The 20122-nt window shown below is 34.7% G+C and overlaps 1 protein-coding gene across 1 annotated transcript; it reads right to left on the minus strand.

Annotated features, from left to right (window-relative positions):
- Positions 1-7838: 7838 nt before the first annotated feature.
- LOC135645488 (glycerophosphodiester phosphodiesterase GDPDL3-like) lies at positions 7839-15466 on the minus strand. Its single transcript, XM_065163892.1, has 9 exons — positions 15239-15466; positions 14306-14599; positions 13817-13932; positions 13221-13722; positions 11959-11997; positions 11556-11843; positions 10052-10191; positions 8475-8958; positions 7839-8292 (listed from the first exon to the last, which is right to left on the minus strand). The coding sequence occupies exons 1-9, from the start codon at positions 15357-15359 to the stop codon at positions 7994-7996; spliced, it is 2283 nt and encodes a 760-aa protein (XP_065019964.1). The 5' UTR covers positions 15360-15466; the 3' UTR covers positions 7839-7993.
- Positions 15467-20122: the final 4656 nt, after the last annotated feature.

The raw sequence follows: 20122 nt of genomic DNA on the forward strand, positions 1-20122 counted from the left end.
GCATCATGCCACAAATTTGACTTTTTTCAACTCATGGCTTGTGAAAATGTTTCAGGATCATTTTTGGCTCCAATATTATAGTCAAATTCTTATAGATATACAACATAATCACCAGGAATTGCTGATCTTTTATTTCTAGTAGATCTTCTTAATGTTGTACCAATGGTTCCTTGAGGAACTTGTGGTTCAACTAGTTGTTCAGGAGCTTGTTGTAATTCCTGAACTGCTTGATCTATTAGAATACTATCAATAACTTGTGGAATTTCAATGATTGGTTGTTCAGCACTAGTTTGTACTTGAGGAGTGCTATGAACTATAACCAATCTATCATTTGATGTGGAAGGCTGAGATTCTATATGATCATGTGCGGAAACTATGTTCCTGAAATGATCGCTCCCACTAATCACATCATCCTCAAGAAATTTAGCGTTTCTTGATTCCACAATCCTAGTTGTGTGAGATGGACAATAGAACCTGTAACCTTTGGACTTTTCGGCATATCCAATGAAATACCCACTAACAGTCCTCGGGTCCAGTTTCTTCTCTTGTGGATTATATATCCTAACTTCAGACGGACATCCCCAAACGCGCATATGTCGCAAACTCGGTTTCCAACCTTTCCATAATTCAAATGGTGTCTTTTGGATAGCCTTGGTTGGAACTCGGTTTAATATATACACAACCGTCTTTAGTGCTTCAGTCCACAAGAACTTAGGAAGATTGGAATTGCTAAGCATACTCCGCACCATGTCTAATAAGGTTCGGTTTCTTCTTTCTGCAACACCATTCTGGTCTGGAGAACCAGGCATAGTGTATTGGGCAATAATCCCATGTTCTTGAAGAAACTTAGCAAAAGGACCAGGTGCTTGTCCATTTTCAGTATATCTACCATAATATTCTCCACCCCTATCTGATCTCACAATTTTAATTTGCTTACCACATTGGTTCTCAACTTCAGCCTTAAAGACTTTGAAGGCATCCAATGCTTCATTTTTATTATGAAGCAAATATATATACATATATCGTGAGTAATCATCTATAAAAGAGATGAAGTATTTCTGACCATGTATGTCCATGTTTGGACAACATATATCAGTATGAATTATTTCTAATAAGTCTGAACTTCTATTAGCACCCCTTTTGGACTTATTGGTCTGTTTTCCTTTAATACAGTCCACACAAGTCTTAAAATTAGTAAAATCAAGAGTACTAAGTACCCCATCTTTAACTAATCTTTTAATTCTCTCTATGGAGATATGTCCTAATCTCCGATACCATAATATAGAGGAGTCCTCATTAATATTACACCTCTTAATGCCAGCGTGAACATGCATTGAACCTTGAGTATTATCATTTTGTAATAAAATACGGTAAAGACCATCAGACAAAATATCATTCCCAACACAATCAGATTTATATAATAAACGAAATGATGTGTCTTTAAAATTAAAGGAATATCCAAATGGTACGAGTCTGGAAACAGAAATTAAGTTTCGTGAGAAACTTTGTACATAAAAGGTTCTTTCCAATTTTAAAACAAAACCACTACTTAAAGTTAAAATGCATGTTCCAATTGCTTCCACATGTGAGCCCATCTTATTTCCTGATAAGATGCTTTGCTCACTTCCCACTGGCTTCCTTAGGTTTTGTATACCCTGCAAAGAGTTTGCAATATGGATTGTTGATCCAGAGTCAATCCACCAGGTGTTAATATTAACATTGACCATATTAGATTCATAACATACATATGAGGTTGGTTTACCTTTCTTTTCAAGCCATTGTTGGAATTTCATACATTCCTTCTTCATGTGTCCCTTTCTTTTACAAAAGAAACACCTTGCTTCTTTCTTGATATCAGCTTGGGGTGGTATTTTACCTTTTCCCTGCTGATAAGCCTTTTGATTGGCTCGATGTTTGTCAGTTTTGTTCTTCCCTCGAGTGGTTACCATCAATACACTCTCACCCAATTCCATTACTAGCCTCTCTTCTTCTTGAACACACATGGTCATTAATTCATTAATTGACCATTTGTCCTTATGTGTATTGTATGAAATTTTAAAAGGGCTATATTGAGGTGGAAGGGTGTTCAGAATATAGTGCACTAGGAAGGATTCTGACATATTAACCTCAGTTTCTTAAATTGAGCCGCAATATCTCGCATTTGCATTATATGCTCACGCACACCCTTTATGTTGGTGAGTCTAAGGGATAAAAATTTCATAATAAGGGTACTTGCTAGTGCCTTATCTGAAGTGATGAATTGTTCATCGATAGCCTTTAGCAAGTCTCGGACATTTTCATGCTGGTCAACAGAACCACGTATGCCAGCAGTTATCTTAGTTTTGATAAACATCACGCTGAGCCGATTGGATCGCTCCCATCGCTCATATAACGTGATCTCAGATAGAGTGCTGGTATCAGTGACTATAGGTGGTTCGTCTTTTCTAATAGCATAATCAATATCCATCCACCCTAAATGGAGGAGAACCCTCTCCTTCCATATCTTATAGTTATCACCACTAAGTTCGAGAATATCACATCGAATATCAGAGAAATTAACAGTTTGAGAAACTGCATAAAATCAAACATGCTTATGTCAACATTTGAAGCTTAATAAACTAAAATACATGTTTTACCAATGTGAAACATGCCAAAAATATGAATCTCATGACATAAAAATTGCCTGTGGGCTAAATTCTTAATTCAAATAGATTCATATGGTCTTTATGATAAAACTATCAAATTATATTCCAATTCATAATCCCTGTGGGTAAATTATGAAAATAATCTGATATTTTATCCTGATTAATTATATTAAATATAATAAAAGATCCTGTGGGATAACAATTATTATACGAAATATAATCAATCACAATATAATGTCTAATTACTTATGTGATCCTTATTTTAACTTTATATAATTTTAATTAATTAAGGATGCTGTGGCTAATTCTTAATTAATTAAGATTATATGGATCACTAGACATTTTAAACATAAAAAATTTGCTCATAAACATAATTTAATATAACTAAATATGCATACATAATATGAGCATTTTACCGACTAAAAATATTGAAAATGATATTTCTTTATGATTTTCAATAAAATATATATCAACAAGTTTCCAAGAAGAAACCAAAATCAAATCATTTTCATGGCATAAAAATGAAAACTTTTTCATATCAAGGCAGAGGTCATTCGGCTCTGATACCAAATGTAAGAAATTTTAATGAAGCCAACTTGTGTTTCTAAATCATTGTAATAGAAACACAATAAAACTAATGTGGAAACGAAATAGCGTACCTCCAGCCATTGTCGCCAAGAATTTCTGCAGAGGTTTCTTCTTGAACTTTGGTTCTTCTCGGCTCTAAACTCTCGCTTTAGATGGTGTAGGAAACCCTTTCGCTTCAAAGAGATTGTTGAGCCAAGGGACCAAAATCCTCATGTATATATAGATGTTCTTCCATCAAGAACATTTATCATCACCAACTCATAACGTTCAAGAATTAATTCAAATTTGTAACGTTTAGACCATAATGAAGAACTTAATGATATTAAATATTTAATTTAATAATAACGGTTTCATGCATAATGATTAAAAAACTGAAATCATTTAAACCATAATAAATGAAGAAATTCATGATAATGAATTATGAATCTTAATGAGAACGGTTACGTTATTATTAAATAAGATATTTAATAATAACCGTTACAACCTTCACTGTTGTGGTTCATATGATGTCCAAGCCCATCTCAGTAGTCATTCTACTGAGGTCAAACTTGATGGTTGGTTTGAGCTGCAAACTCAGAGTTCAATGGTGAGAAACACATATATTGCCCCATCCAGGAAGCCTCACCTAATTGATGGGTTCTGCCCCAGTTTGAAGAGCAAGGGATGTGTGAGAGAGAGAGGGAGAGAGAGAGTTCCCATTGTACCTCCAACGTGCAAGTGACAGAAGAAGCCAAAGAATACCAAACGCGCATCGATCAAGGGAGGAACCTCCTCGGAACAAGAAGAAAGCTACAGAGCTTCTGGCGGTGACCTTCCGATGCTTCTTCTGACACGGCCGGGCCTGAAACTTGGTGACGAGATGCCGAGGCTTCGGTAGAACACAGGCTGTAGCCTCCGTCGAAGCCATCACATCACACCATTGTTCCCATCAGACTCCAACCTGAAAACTATGAACTCAGTAACAATGTGCAGCTATCTCGACAGAGACGACTGCCATCTCGGTGAGTAGAGTTGGTGTCATGGTGATGCACTTCTGATATAAGCTTTTATCGCCGACGCAATGTTGAGGACCATCATGCTGATGTACTCATGATGCGAGCTATCCTATAGAACACGTGCTTCATCTCGAGGCCTTCTAACTCGGTAAGTCGTGTGGCTCAGTGACTCGGCTCGACTCGTTATCTCTAGTCGTCTGAGTCCACTCAGATTCCAAGATCACAAATCATGTGTATTAGACGTGACCCCTAATTGGCACAGTGAATCAACTCATTAACCACCTTTTGCATGTGGAAGGCTTTTTTGGTTGCTTCCAATTAAAACTAATAGTCACATAAAAAATTAAAGGATAAATGATGAAGATGAGATTTACATATTCTCATAAGTGGATAAAACAAGAAAAGAGTTAGAGAGATGGTTGTCAGATTAAATCAAATTACATCACATCCATGAGGAGGTATATCATAAGCAAATCATATATCACATGAATGTCAAGAATCTCAAACAAAAACAATTATTCTTGATTATAATCATATCATATATTTTTGTCATAGCGTGTGGTTATATTGCAGAAATAAGATATGGGAATGATAATTTTCGTCTTCTTCTTCATGATTATGTTTACAATTGTTTGGCTCTTTTCATTGGCAGCATGTCAAACTCAGGCTGTTGTTTCACCCTCACTCCCCACTACAACAAATTTTGTGGTCTACACTTGGTTTCAGGGCGAGTGCTTTCCATCATTTCCTTGGAAACACCACTAGTTGCCTCTTGCTTGGTAGGTGCTTCACCATACATTCTAATGCCATCTGACTTTTGACATTGAGCATCTACCAGTAGCATATGAGATATTGATATGTGAAGATGACACTCCACCTGAAGTTGCATTACCAACATGGAAGTCAAACAGTGGAAACTGAATCAACCACAGAAGATATTTTCTTCATTCTTCTTCCCTGATTTATAATTGAAGAGCCTAAAACAACCTCTCTCCTCCATGTATTACTTCCATCCCCATTCCCTTCTCCATCAGCAAAGATTTGTCTAGCTTTTCTGAAGAAGACGTGACAGGTCACAGCATAATAAGTTAGCACTGTGATAGACTGTTCCTTGTTCTTCTCTCTAGTAGGATCCAACAAGAAGAAGACAATCTTTGTTGGCTGAAAGAAAAAGGAATGGAATGGGGTTGTATATTTGATGGTAGGAGGAACTAAAGGAAATTAGCTGTCAGCAGCTTCTGCAGGAGATAAAACAAACCAACACTTTATTACCCGAAGCATGCAGTCTCACTTCAGTGTATACATCCAACGTAGATTACATCCGAAGGAAATTACTTAGACATGTAGTGTGCATGCTAATTTTGCTCGGTGCAAAACAGGTTCTTTCTGACATCGAAGTCCCACAAGCGAAAAAGGAGAGCAGCGAGTGGCCAAATCCCCACCATCCTGTTATTTAAACTCCCCGATAGAAGAGAGAAGCTGAGAGGTGGAAGAAGACACCACAACCAACCAACCATGCACTGCTGCTTCTAACCTTTCCACCTAATTCATCGTCTCCACGCAGAGCCATGCTGCAGCTGCTGTCCGCCATGAGGAGGAGGCTGAGATGGCCCAAGAAGCGCAGCGCGCGGGTGTTCGACGAGGCGGCGCTGGCGCTCGCCCCCGAGGTCGAAGCGGCGGCGGCGGCGGCGGAGAGACGACGCCCGTGGGGAGGAGGCCTGGCGATGCTGCTGGCCCTCGCGCGTGCGCCGCTGGCGGCAGCGTCTTGCCTCGCGTGCCACGCCGACGACATGGAAGCGCGTGGGCAGCTCCATGCAGCGGAATTAGGCGACCTAATGGTGGGAGAAGCCATGCGTTTCGCCATATATCTGTAGATATCATGATGTATCGAAGCACTTAGAAGGAGAAGACAGGATTTTGGATGGGTTCTTGGCTTCATCATGGTGTTCGCTTCAGATCATGTTGTGTGTGATTACTGGTGACCTAAGGAGGATTACAAAATTAGGATTCATATCTTTGTGCAATTCTTGTTGTTCTTCTTATTTTGCTTTCTTCTTTTGTGTGATTCACATAGATTAGACAAACATAATTTGGAGATATCCAAGCTTCAATTTACATTCAAGAAACCATGATAATTATCTCAAGAAATATTCTCGAGGAGATCAATGATTACCAGCTGTTTGGAACTTATTCTGATGCCATCTCAGTCCCCTTTCTGTGAGTTCTATTATGTCACTTTCCTTCTCAACAAGTCTGAACATGTGTGAAGGGGATGCAGCTTTCCAATGTGTCACATGGATTGATCACATGATTCAGAATATTCTTGTTCTTTCATGATACAAAGGTAATGGGAGGCCAACACAATCCACCTCATGATAGAAAAAGAGTTTTGCTTTACTGCTGCTTCTTCAATGAACCAAATGCAGTCTTTATTTGAGACATTTGGTGATTAGTGAGTCCATGTAATGAATGAAAATTAATCAAAAATAACAAATAGATAAGATTGTCCAAGGAAAGAAAGGCTGGGACAAGGTTGTACTATATTTCATCTTTTTCTAACTGAGATTTATATTCATAACAAGTGGAGTTGCATTATTGTTTCATTGTTCTTTTCAACTTGTGATTCTTTTGATTAATTCTATATTTGAAGAATAAAGAAGAAGAGAAATTATATGTATTAAGATAATAAGTAGTAGTAGTGGTAATTCCAAAGATTACCTCTTCTATGTTCTTTGTTTGTGCCCTACTTTTATATTGTTGTTCTATATACATATGTGTATGATATGTTATTTCAATTAAAAAATAACTGAAAATTTGAGAGAAGAGTTTTGAACTTTATATATTATACCCAATTATGATTACTCCTTTGTGATTTAGTGATTACGATTTGGTCCTAAAGTCAGAGTCTTTACTTTTAATGGTGAAATATTTCTTATTAGATATTGTTTTATGTCTTGTTATATTATTTTATATTTCATGTTTAATTTTATTGTATATATTATTTATATGTTTACACTATTTTATTTTTATATCAACTCTATTCTATTATTAAATTATATCAGCCACATGAATAATAATTCAATGTCCTTGACAGCCCTCCATATATATATATATATATATATATATATATATATATATATATATATATACACACACACACACACACACCTGTGAAATGGGATTTTTCATTTAATTCCATTCTAAGAAACAATCATACATCAATATCACAACTAGTTTCATTATTAAATATATATTGAACATATGATCAAAACTGTTTCAAGAACTAATTATCATAAAAATAAAAACACAAAGCTAATAAGTCACCAAGAACCTTGCATTTTGCAACTTGTAGCATTCTTGGTGATTTCATCCTCAACATCCCTTAAGAGGCTTGTAAAGTAGCTCTGATCATATTGAAGTAGATATGTTCAGAAGTCTTCAAGAGCTTTGCATATTGATTTAGATTATCAAAGTCTATATATAAACATGCCATCATTCTCGGAGTTTTTCCAAACAATTGTAATGGAAGTAAGAAAACAAAAACATCAATATATGGCTCACACACTGTCAAAGTTCCACAGGAAGATCTGATGCTCACAAAATAGTAGACTGAACAGAAGAATGAAGCTCCATAATGTAAAATTAATATTAATATTTTCATACAAAAAGAATAGCCAGGAACAGGAATAATCTGATTAGCATCTTGACACTGATGGCCGAAATTGCTGGTGTACATGCACACAAATGAAATTGAGTATCGAGAACTCAGACAAGCAGGAGAGAAACACAGGCCAGTGCCAGTGACACGAACAATGAAGAAACTAATCGCAGTGCGCCCGAGAGCTGCGAAGGAGATGGTGCAATATCTGCTGCAGCAGGGTTCAGTGCCAGTTTTGGAGCCACAGGAGGGAGAGGCGGCTCCACTACATCGGAGACATCAAGGACTGGCATCGGAGATAGGGCTGGTGGCAATGACTGTGGACTAATTAATTGTAGTAGACCACCACCTTGTGCTGGACTCATGTAACTCGGTGCATTCTTCCCCATTTTCCTGCAAGAATTTCCTGCAAATTCAAAGTGGTAGCTACATTCAATTCTTGCTGGACATATTTCAAATAAATAAATAACATGGCTGAATTATTTGTGAAGCATGTCATCAGTAAATTGCCATGTCCAAGAAGTTCTACAAGTATATGTTCAATCATCATATGAAGAACAACAAGAAATGAGGATAAAGTAAGCATACTTTTATATGTGCTAGCTGTTGCTGGGAAGTCAGTGATGATCCCATCCACTCCAGCCCCCTGAACATAAGTATTGATCTCTACAGTTGCATCAGAGAAGAAGTCCCATGGTTGAGCTACAAATTCATTCTGAAACAAATAAACATACACAGCAAGGCCTGCATTTTGCAACTTGGAAACAATGTCAGTTTGGCGAGTAGTGAACTGTTGTGTTACGGGATAAACAGACTGCCTATCGATGGCCACAGCATCAGCAAATTCCTTAATTTCAACAATTGAAGAAGCAACAGCATCACGAATTGATTCGTCAATTTTGTAAACAAGCTTAAACTTGGTCTTCTGCCTGAACTCCACAAGAACAGAACTGTTTGTAGACAGGATCATAACTTCAAAAGCAGTCTGGTTGTTGTGACCCGCATCACTTAATGCAGAGATGACCATATCAATAACACTGAACCCTAATTGCTCAGCCATAAATGCTGCATACTGTAGTCATTAGAATCAAACAAATGTCAGATTAGACAAAAGTCTCAGAAAATAGAGATCGCTAAGACAGTATCGGAACTGGAAAAAGATCTTAGCAGAGCTGATTGGTGAAGCACTTGCACATCTAGTATTGACAGGTATAGACTACCATATAGTGTACAGTGTTATTTCTGTATAATTTATGAAGTTTTAAGACCATAAAATTCAAAATTTCAACTAATATATTTGGTTGCATGTCAAGATCCATTCCAGACAATTTATTCTTCACGTTGGCTGCGAGTGTCCTGCAACAAATTTTCTATTATGATCATGCAGACCTATATAATCACACCTACAGCAACTACAACCATCAACTTAGAGAACTACTTGATAGATTTTTTTCCTCTGAAAACAGTTTAATCTAACAATTATAACGGCACACATGTTCCCCAGTTGTGCATTTAAGTATGACAAACCATAGCTGAAACGCCATAAATAGCCTTTGCTGTAGAAGTTAAGATGTAAGCTTTACGACTCAATGAACTCACTCACTCTGGCATCTTGCATGCGCTTAAATGTTTTGTGTGCCACATATGGGCATATTAGGCAGATAGATGAATTGTATCAATCTCTCAGTTTAGATTTTGCAGATCTTACTGAGTGATGCTGCACAACTCGAGCATGAATGACCATGTGACCATGCTAATGCATCGCAGTCCCTGATGCAGAGATGGATGTGTACTTGTACCATGAATTCTGAACAACATTTCGTGACTGACCAAAATTAAGTGGGACAACAACATTTCATATGCTAGAGTTCCCTGGAAAATGACTAGCATGATAGGTTCAGGCACAATTTTCTACTCTGCGAGCCCGGATTTGTTGCATGCTCAACACATGGTGTCAATCCTCAGAAATTACAGATTAAGCAGGAAAATGATTTTCTAAGCTTTGAAAATTAAGCATTAATCTTATGCAGTTAAATGAAAAGGAGCTAATGGTGTGATTGCTTTTGTCAGAATAACTAGCTTGATAGTCCAAAGCAGTGATGGCTAACAAATAGATTTAGATTTTCACAACTTTGAAGGATTTAAAACTTATTCATACTTCTCACCTCTACGCTGATCAAGACTCCACCGAGAGGCTTGTCTTTAGCATAGGCTAGAAAGTCAGATAATCTCATAAAGCTTCCGGCATTTGCGTATCTTGGATTTCGCACCAGTTGATATTTGGATTCTGGGTTTGAAATAATGGCTGCCACGTGCAAGTAGAAAATCTGTTATTGTGTTTGGAAGAAAGGAGTGCAGAATTATCTACAAGAATTTTACTTGCTGTTCAGGAAAATTTTCAAGGTAAAATATATAAACAGCCACAAGAGAGATATTAGGAAGGAAACAAGAATACCATGGCATTTCATTTGGACCAACTCTACTATGCTAGCAACCGAAAACCACCCAGCTTTAAAGCATGTACCATTAAGAGCACATGAGTTGACAAACAGCCATGATGTATTCTGATTCAGAAGTTGTACATTAAGAAAGAAACTATCGTAGCTCAAAAGCGACAAGCTAGATCTAGGATGTTTAGCATTCATGCAGTATTTGGACTGCTAGAAACTCCAAAATCTTCAGGAACAAAATGCTTCTCTTGGAAGCATGATCAGGAAAAATACATTTCTTTACAAATCATGGTATCAGTAGCAGGTTGAGAGAAGAAACAAAAATTGCACTATCTTTTTCCTGATGACACACCTGATAGTTTTCTGGTTCTAGAAGAGCCTTCATAAGATTAAGGGACATCTGAAGTTCAGGAAGTTGGCATACTTTCGGCTTGCTTTTAAGTGGAAACTATTTGCTGTGTTACAATGCCTATTTAGGGTGGGATCAGCATGATCTACCAACCTTATCCATTCCAGCTCTGTGATTTTGATTTCTGATTTTTCTCAATAAAAATGAAGTTATCCACCTTTTAAAAAAAAAGGAAAAAGCAAGCAAATGCTACAATGAAAATTATTCTGCTTTTTCTTAACAGCTTTTTGTTAGAATATTAGCAACGCTTAAGTATAATGAGTCATGCCAAATATGTCTGAAACAACAAAATTACAATCTTTTGACAGTGGATTCTAACCAATCAACCAGATATAAGAATGCTGACTGAATAATAACTTTAATTCGTCACATAAAACTTCAATGCTCCTCTTCAAAGTTAAAAACTTGGAGCTTCATTAAGGAAAAAGTAAATTCAACAGAAACATGTTGTGTTGCACAATCTCAAGGATAATAGGATTGTTATCAACACACATGCTGAATAATTAAAGCCAAAATCACTTCAATTATCAATTATGCCATGTGATTATGATTCTACTAATGATACTTCAAGCAGCATTGCCAGGAATTAATGATAATAATGTTCTGAAGTATAAACAACTTCCAGAAACTAGAAAGTTTTCACAAATTTGCCTAGGGGAAATAAATGCCGAAACTAATTCTAAATGTGTTTTCGGAAGAATTTAACAAATGATGACATAAAATTATTCATGTCACTGAATCAGACACCTTGTAAACTTGCTAAGTTCTAGAGTTAAAATCAATGTGCTAATGGTAAATATATAAACTTACGCTTCAAATTCTTTTGAATCTCATCCCATGTAAGATTGAAGGTGAAAATTCCAGGAGTATTCTGAATCTCTGGAATACTGGATAAACGAGAAGCGAAGGGTGACTTAGTGACTGTAGTATCAACTATGAGGTCAATAGAGCTCATGCATATAGCAATTCCATCTTGTGTTACTTGAACAGGGCAGTCAATGAAATCTGAACCATCATCAACTGCTTTCTGGTAAGACCAATCAGTACAGTCTGGATAGTCTCCACTGGCCCCATTGTGTGAGATGATTAATGGCTTTCCTGAAAACATAAAGTAACTTAAAGAATCAGGACAAATCCAAGTCATTAAGTGACAAATACTTCCAGCAAAATACTGGCAACCCAAAGAACTAGCAATTGAATCTAGTCAGCATACCATGATCGATGACACTTTTGTTTATATGAGAAAAACAACCTGCAATAATTGAAATATCCATCAATAAGATGTATAATAAAAATATCTACATTAGTAGCCAGATTGGCAGCAAAGTGGGCTATACAATGAAACAACCATGCCAGATTAAAGAGGAGACCGAAAGCTTTCTACAGATAGGCTAACATAAGCACTTACATTAGTCAGTCAGAATCTGACTCACAAAATGTTTCATAATTGAGAACAAAAATACTTGATCACCAGAAAACTTCCAACAGAAACCAAAATTGTTCTCACCATGATATTACAGAATTTGGTAACTGTTATTGCGGTCTTTGAAGATAGCTTTCCTTCTATCTCTTTGTTGAAGTCCATATAATTATTTTTGCTATTTAGAGTAAAGTAGCTAGTATTACAGCCTTAAAAAGAATATATGATTCTTTCTGCAATTGTAGAGCTTATCCAAATGACTTTAGGACAAACTGCTGAAACAAAGGAGTTACAGACGTAGCTGCTGATGTGTAGGGCCTTTTAAACAAAAGAAGAAAAAAAAACTATCACAGTCCAAAAGTAATTAAAACCCCTGAATCAATTATCAGATAGTGTATCGCCACCTGTGCATTATTAACGGTTAACATCACCTAAAGAAAGGCACAATTATCTAGCTAAAAAATAAGGGCTTTTAAAGTAGAAAGCATGAACAATTTTCTGTTATATTATCTTTTTATAAAAAAGCTAAAATTTATCACCGGAGATGCTATATTTATTTCTTCCAGCTGTTAATTTTATCACAATTCATGATGACCATGTAGCTAGTTATATGTTTACTATACCATGGGAAAGTTTCATTTGTTCTGAACTCAAAATATAAAGGTGAATTTTAGATTCAACAACACAGGCCAATGTTTAACAGTCAGAGTTCAAGTTTCGGTATTGGTATGATACTGCAACTGATGATTCTTTCAAAAAGGAAGAGAGATACTGCAAAGTGATTACATAACCAAGGAACAACCTATATCAGCATGCAGTCTATATCAGTAATATGATCTGCAACATTATCAATGCCAAGAAGAAAGGTCTCAATAAGAATTTTATCAGAAGCAATCTGTGACAGTAATTTGTTTAATAAAACGATTAGTTACTGCATGTGGAACATCCTATTGCAAATTATCAGCTTATTGTGGTACCTATGGAAATGATAAAGTAGGAATATTCCTGTAACAAATGCTGATGTTATCATGTCTAAACAAGGAAGAGTAGGTTACCTATTGCCTCTGATGGAGTTATAGGGAAATCAGTCACCACACCATCAACAGAGAATACACCATTGTCAACAAAAGAAAGGTATTCAGCTAACGGGTCATAGCTATAGTTGTAGCTGAAAGTGTTATCATTTGCAAAATCTGCTGCATAAATTTCCAACCCCAATTTATGGGCATCCTTGACAATGGATGTATAGGGTAGTAGATAATTATCAGCTGTTACTGGCCAAATGTAACTTTTTGGAACAAGGATACCGGAGACAAATGTTTTGATATATGTAAGATTGTTCAGCAGAGAACCATATGTTTGACTTGTAGAAGGTTCAGCAATATCTTTGCCAAGAAAGCGAAACACGAGCTTTGTGTCACTGTTGCTAAAATCTGCAGCTATACTGCTAAGGAAAGCCAGTTCAGGAGAGGAAAGGTAGTTCACGGGGACACGTTTTGATACAGAAAGTACATATTCTGTCATGCTCAAGTTATGTTGACCGTAGAAAATATCATGCTGCAATCAAACGTGAAACGTTAGTTTGGAAGCAACCGAAGCAAACTATGATAAATGAAGAATGCATGACATGTTGCTGAAACCAATGTTCTACCTGTATATTTAACCAAAGACCAGGTGGCTCAAAATTTGTCACCACATCCTCAACAGCAAGTATGGCATAATTGTTAAAGTCAAATCTAAAGGTTCGAGAATAAATTGATTGTGTCACTGCAAAGAAGAAAAATGATGGTCAGAATGCGATCCGACATATAGATGTACTACAGAAATCAAAACTTGTTTACATTACCGAAGTATTTAACTACAACCAAATAATATTTATTCAACAATCAGAAGTAATTTGTGATTTAAACCATAATTGGAGGTACATGCAGAGAGTTTAAATTCCTTGGATTATTTTTAACACATGCCTTTTTAGTGATAATGCATGTTCATATGAAAAACAAAAAAATAATGACCTTCGTCCATTGCATGCATTCTACTTCATCATAATTTTAGTTATGTGCTTATATCCATACATTCTAAGCAATCTTTACATCTTGTATCTGATAAATACAGACAATGAGAACAAATTGTTGCTTACCAGCAACCGTCGATAGCTCCTGTATGCTATAATCCACAGAGAACCAGCCTGTTGTATTCACACCATTGACAAGGTAAACGTTCTGCCCATTCGGGTAGATATTTGAGATATCAGTGCAATTATCTAGTTTTATATCCGGCAGACAAATCCCAAGACCATCTTTTGTTAATCGTACATCACACCACAAAATTGTATCTGGTGAACTAGCTATAAGGGCAAAGCTGTAAGCATCATGACTGGAATCAGGAAATAATCCCGAAAAGCCACCCTTAGCTACAATTGCTGGGGCATTACCTGCAATATGGAAACCACTTAGCTTTCATGACAGAACACTGAAGCATGAAAAGCTCCAACGAGATAGCATTATTAGGAAGACAAAGTCCTTCAAGTCCAACCAATCGATCTCAAATTGATCTTCTTATAAAAGATTCCAAAGATGAATGCCTTATTCATATTGTGAAGAGACCTCTAAAAACCAAGAAACAGTTACTGACATATAAAAGCTGAGAAGATTCACATCAGAAATTAACACGCTTATCTACTAAAAAAAAGGATTATTCAAGAAAAAGCATTTACAAAAAATAGAGCGTAAAAAGGCTGAAATTTCTGATCAAAACGATTTCTAAAGATAGAAGCCCTGTTCACATTGCAAAGAGAACTTTAGAGACCGAGAAACATTTACTGGCATACCAAAAGCTGAAAGGATTCACATCAGAAACTAATGCGCTTATTTACGCAAAGAACAAATTTTCAAGAAGATAGCTTTACAAAATCAGATTTTGATTATTCATAGAACATATAACAATCCCTGACCTCGATCAACGGAGGAAAAGTCCATCTTTCTTAACGAAGAAGGTAAAGAAAAAAGTAAACGAGGGCATAAAACATCCCGATGGGTAATGCAAAGACGGGGAGAGAGAAAGAGAGAGGTACCGGTCAGTGTCAGCCAAGCTGAGGCATTACGGGCGATGACCGTAACCTGCTGCAGGAAGAGGAACGCTGCCACAAGGATGGAGGAAACCCTTCCCACCGAGCTCCTCCTTCCCATTGCCATCGGCTCAAACACAGCAAACAACCAGCAAGAGAAGCTACAGATGCTGTGACAGGAAGTAGGGAGATGGTTTGTGCAATTTCCAATGCATCCGATATATATATATATATTAAATGTGTCTCTTGTGAAATGGTAGAAGAACATTAAGCGGAAGGAAGAGACGAAGAGCGCTGCATGTCTTCGAGCTATATATGATTTTGTCGGCTTGCTTATGGCGGCGGCTGAAGGCGGCGCGTTGTCTTCCTCCTCTTGTATTGTTCTGTTTCTTTATCTTTGATTAGTACTCTATGCACATATTTTTATCACCTTGATTACAAAGATTAATCTTTGATTATGATCATAGTTTATTCTCCTTCAAATCGTTTGATGTCATAATTTTTCTTGCATCGTGTACATTTATGTCATCCTCGGAATTTGTATTTTTATTTTGAACAAAGAAAAAAAAAAAAGAGACACCCAAATAAATATATTTTGTAGATTGCTTTCTCTTTGTAATCTTAGTGTTGCTAATTATAACTATTAATAGCAAAATTAAAGATTAGTATTAATTTCTATATTGTTTTCAAAAAATTCAAAAAATAATATAAAATTAAAAAATATATGTTTTAGGGTTATTAGTATATAAACTATATTTAGAAATTATAGATTATCTAAGCCATAAATGATAGAATGAGCTTAATCGTCCTTAATATTTTAAATATTGATTAGTATGCCTCTAATTATATGAAATAATAAATAAAATATAGAAAAAATTAAATGACTTTAATTGGAGAGAAATTTCATTCCATCCCAAGTTTCAATCTTTTACGAGATTGATTTCTACTAATCATTAATTATGAAAAATAAACAAGTGAAAGGATAAAAATTAATTATTATCTATTTTTCAACATTGTAAAAGACATTTTGCATAGGTCGTAAATGAATAATCTTATTGTTATGGAGACATTAATACATTATATGTCTAATATCATTGTAAAATCTCTTTTACGAAAAAAGGTCTTTCTAAATCTTTTACGAGACATCCCAATATTTACTTTATTCTTATGAGATAATAATAATAATAATAATAATATATGATCATCGTTGTACGTCGAAGCCAACATGGCAAGCACAATGTAATATAGTTCAAGTCATTGGACGGGACATGTTGAGCACTCACCATGAGCAAAGACTCCACAGAAATCAGCATATTAAATTCGGGCTGTCTACTCCACGTCATGTAAGGCCACCAGGCGGTGACGGAACCACAAGAGGATGAACGGTTGAGCCGAGCCGAGCCGAGCCGAGACTATTGCCTGGCCTGGACCGGCTTAGCCGACGACCCGTCCATGGTGGACGACTCACGCACGTCTGAATTAGATCGATCCCGGCTACATCATCTTGCGATGCACGACACGTGGCATAATGTGACTGGCTTCACAAGGTCTCAAGGTCAACCATTATATACGATCTATGATTTGTTCCCATAGTGGCCCTTTCTATACCGGCTTCAAAACAAAATAATAATAAATAAATAAATCTAAAAATGCACCTTTATTAGCACAAAATACGACAAAAATGATATATATATATATATATATAATGATATTTTACTGAAAAAAATTTACACCACTCATGTTTTACTAGATGACATCCCTCTGATTTATTTTTACCTAGGGGGCATATATTTTTATAATAAATAATAAAAAATCATTAACTAAACTCAATTAAACTAGTAACTTTTCAATCGTTCAATGTAACCTCAATGCCCTTCTCTCATCTCCTCGTTTTTGTTGTGATGTATCACGTGAATCCTATGATATGTTTACTATTGTGAATCCTTTGATATTTATTATTGTGAGTATTGTTGTTAATGTTGTATTACTGTGATATTGTACATCGTTCTTGTGAAAGTTGAATACGTTTTTGGTTTGTGCCTACAACGTGAGTATATTTATTTTTTATATTCTTGTTGTGATTTTACTAATGATATATTTGCAGTCATGATGTTTATTAGGATATATTGGTAAGATACTTATGAGATAGTTTTTTTATTTTTCAAGGATTTTGAATGATTAATATCAAAAGAAAATTTTTATACGAGTTGTGATTAAGTTACGCAACTTAGTTCAAAAACAAATATAACATAGTCGATTTGCATAAGATATATCTAAACTCCTACAAAGTATTAGCACATCTTGGTAAGATGATTAGTAAAATATTTTTTATTTTTAAAGATTTTAGGGTCATTAATATTGAAAAAAAAATTCGATACAAGCTACAAACTTGTATAACTTAATTTTAAAAACAAGTGTAACTCGATTTATTTATAGGAGACGCATCTAAACTCCTACAAAAGTACTAACAAATATTGATAAAATGATTTGTAGGGTGTTTTCTATGTTTGTTTAGGAGGATTCTAAGATCATTAACATTAAAAATATTTTTTGTTTTTCAAAACATCACTTGGGCTAAATGATACCACTATTAGGGATGGGTGATACATTTGCCTGTAAGCAGTACCACCGTAGCCTATTTGAGAAAATTTTTTGGATTGAATCTATAAATATGTGTAATTTAGTTCAAAAACGAATGTAATATGATAAACTTTCACTAAACCAATCCAAACTTCATATGATTTTTCTTATTTTTAAGGATTTTAAAGTGATTAATTATCAAAATTAAATATTTTTTTAGTTGAATATATAAACGAGTTTAACTTAATTTAAAAAAAGCGAGCGTGACTTAGTGAACTTTCACTAAATCATTCCAAATTTCTCTATAATTACTAAGATATGATATTTAGAAGATTAGTAGTACTTTTCCTTATTTTTAGGGATTTTAGAATGAAATAAAATTGAGTTTTTTTTTTGTTGAATCTATGAACGAGTGTAATTTGTTGAACTTTCATCAAACCAATCCAAATTTCTCTAGAATTATTTAGACATAATTATAAGATTATTAGTAGTAGTTTTCCTATTTTTGAGGTTTCCAGAGTAATTAATTACATCCCAATTGTTTCTCAACTAAAACATGATCTTAACTCAACTAAAATTTACTCTCACAATGTAACTAAAACATAATTGTGAGATGCTTAGTATTATTATTATTATTTTTATTTTTTGAAGATTTTAGAATGATAAAATATCAAAATAAAAAAAAAATAGAAAAATATCATGATCAATTTTCACAAAATGTATCCAAACTTTCACATAACTACTAGGACATAATTGTAAGATGATTAGTACTATTTTTTTTTTGAGGATTTTACAAAGATTAAATATCAAAATTAGAAAAAAAATTGAAAAAATATTGTCATCGGGTGTAACTTAGTTAAAAAACAATTTCCATAAAACATATCCAAACTTTTAAAGAACTACTAGAATATAATTATAAATATTTAATATTATTTTTATTTTAAAAAATTCAGGATGATCAATTATCAAAATTAGAGTATAATTTTTTGGATAAGTAGGAGTATAATTTGGTTCAAAAACAAGTGTAACTTAATAAATTTTCATAAAACCTATCCAAGCTTGTACAAAAGTATCAGAACATATTAGTAATATGATGAATAGGATTTTTACTATTCTTTGATTGATTTTAGGATGAATAATCATCAAACTTGAGAATTTTTTGAAAAGATGCTATGGTCCTAACTTAGTTTAAAGATGAATTTTTATAAACCTATCCAAACTTTTAAAGAATTATTAGACTATGTTTTTAAGATGATTAGTATCACTTTTCTATTTTTAAAAGTTTAGGATGATGAGTGAAATTTGACATGTCATAGGATCATAAGATCCTACCCAGTGGCACAATTCAACTAAAATATGATTTTAAGTAAACTAATATCTACTGTCACAATTCAACTAAAGCATAATCTTAACATAGATTGTAAGATTGATTATTCAATGATAACTACATATTCAAAAATAAATAAATAAAAAAATTATAATATCATGACATATTCAAAACTTATATAGGTATAATACATAAAAAAAATCACCTCGTAGATAATAAAAATCTTGTGACTAAGATTATATTATACAAAAAGATTGAAGATAAAATATTGAGTTATATAACCGGTGGAAATTTGTATGAGCTTCGATTGTGATGTAATTATTGATATCCCATACATTAAGAATTTTTAGATATTCTCCTATACAAAATGGCTTAATTTTCATCTAAAAGACAGACTTTGTAATATTAATGCTTCAACTTATAATGAATACGGGAACGATGCATCGATTTGGTTAAAAATCCCAAAGAATACCTTAAACTTCACTGAAAGATTGATTCGGTGATATAGTGAAGGATTCATTGATTTATCCAAGGCTTCAACGATGCAATGACAACATCTTCCTCCAATAGTTTGGTGATGCCCATGAACGAACGTTTCACAAATGCAGCAATATATGATGCATGCAGCGATACTGCCTTGCATGTCATGAATGCAATAAAGGAGGAAGGAGGAAGGAGGAAGCATGAAATCGAACCGAGGAGAAGAAAGAGAAAAGGTGAATGAGAAAAGAGGAGAAAAAGGGTGGTAAAAAATGAATAGAAAATATATTTCTTTTCCAATAAATTGGCCTACATATAATAATAATACTCAATAGCACGCGTATACATTTTGTAATTAATTAAACCGAAGAGAGAGAGAATACTATTTCACATGAAAATTTGTCACATAGGTAAAAGAAAATAAGCTTACCGCAAACACACTCGACCGCTACTCTCATCAGGTTTGGATTCCCAAATCTCTAACCACAGCTTAAGCTTCGACA

Source organism: Musa acuminata, chromosome BXJ3-8 (assembly GCF_036884655.1).
Source record: "Musa acuminata AAA Group cultivar baxijiao chromosome BXJ3-8, Cavendish_Baxijiao_AAA, whole genome shotgun sequence".
Taxonomy (NCBI): Eukaryota; Viridiplantae; Streptophyta; class Magnoliopsida; order Zingiberales; family Musaceae; genus Musa; species Musa acuminata.

Bases quoted from the DNA above. Each gene is read 5' to 3' on its own strand.
- LOC135645488 (XM_065163892.1), bottom strand. From the start codon at position 15,359: ATGGCAATGGGAAGGAGGAGCTCGGTGGGAAGGGTTTCCTCCATCCTT. The intron at 11,844-11,958 runs GTATGCTGACTA...TTATGTTTTCAG, and splicing joins CAAAAGTGTCATCGATCATG to GAAAGCCATTAATCATCTCA. The intron at 8,293-8,474 runs GTATGCTTACTT...TTGAATTTGCAG, and splicing joins AACAGCTAGCACATATAAAA to GAAATTCTTGCAGGAAAATG.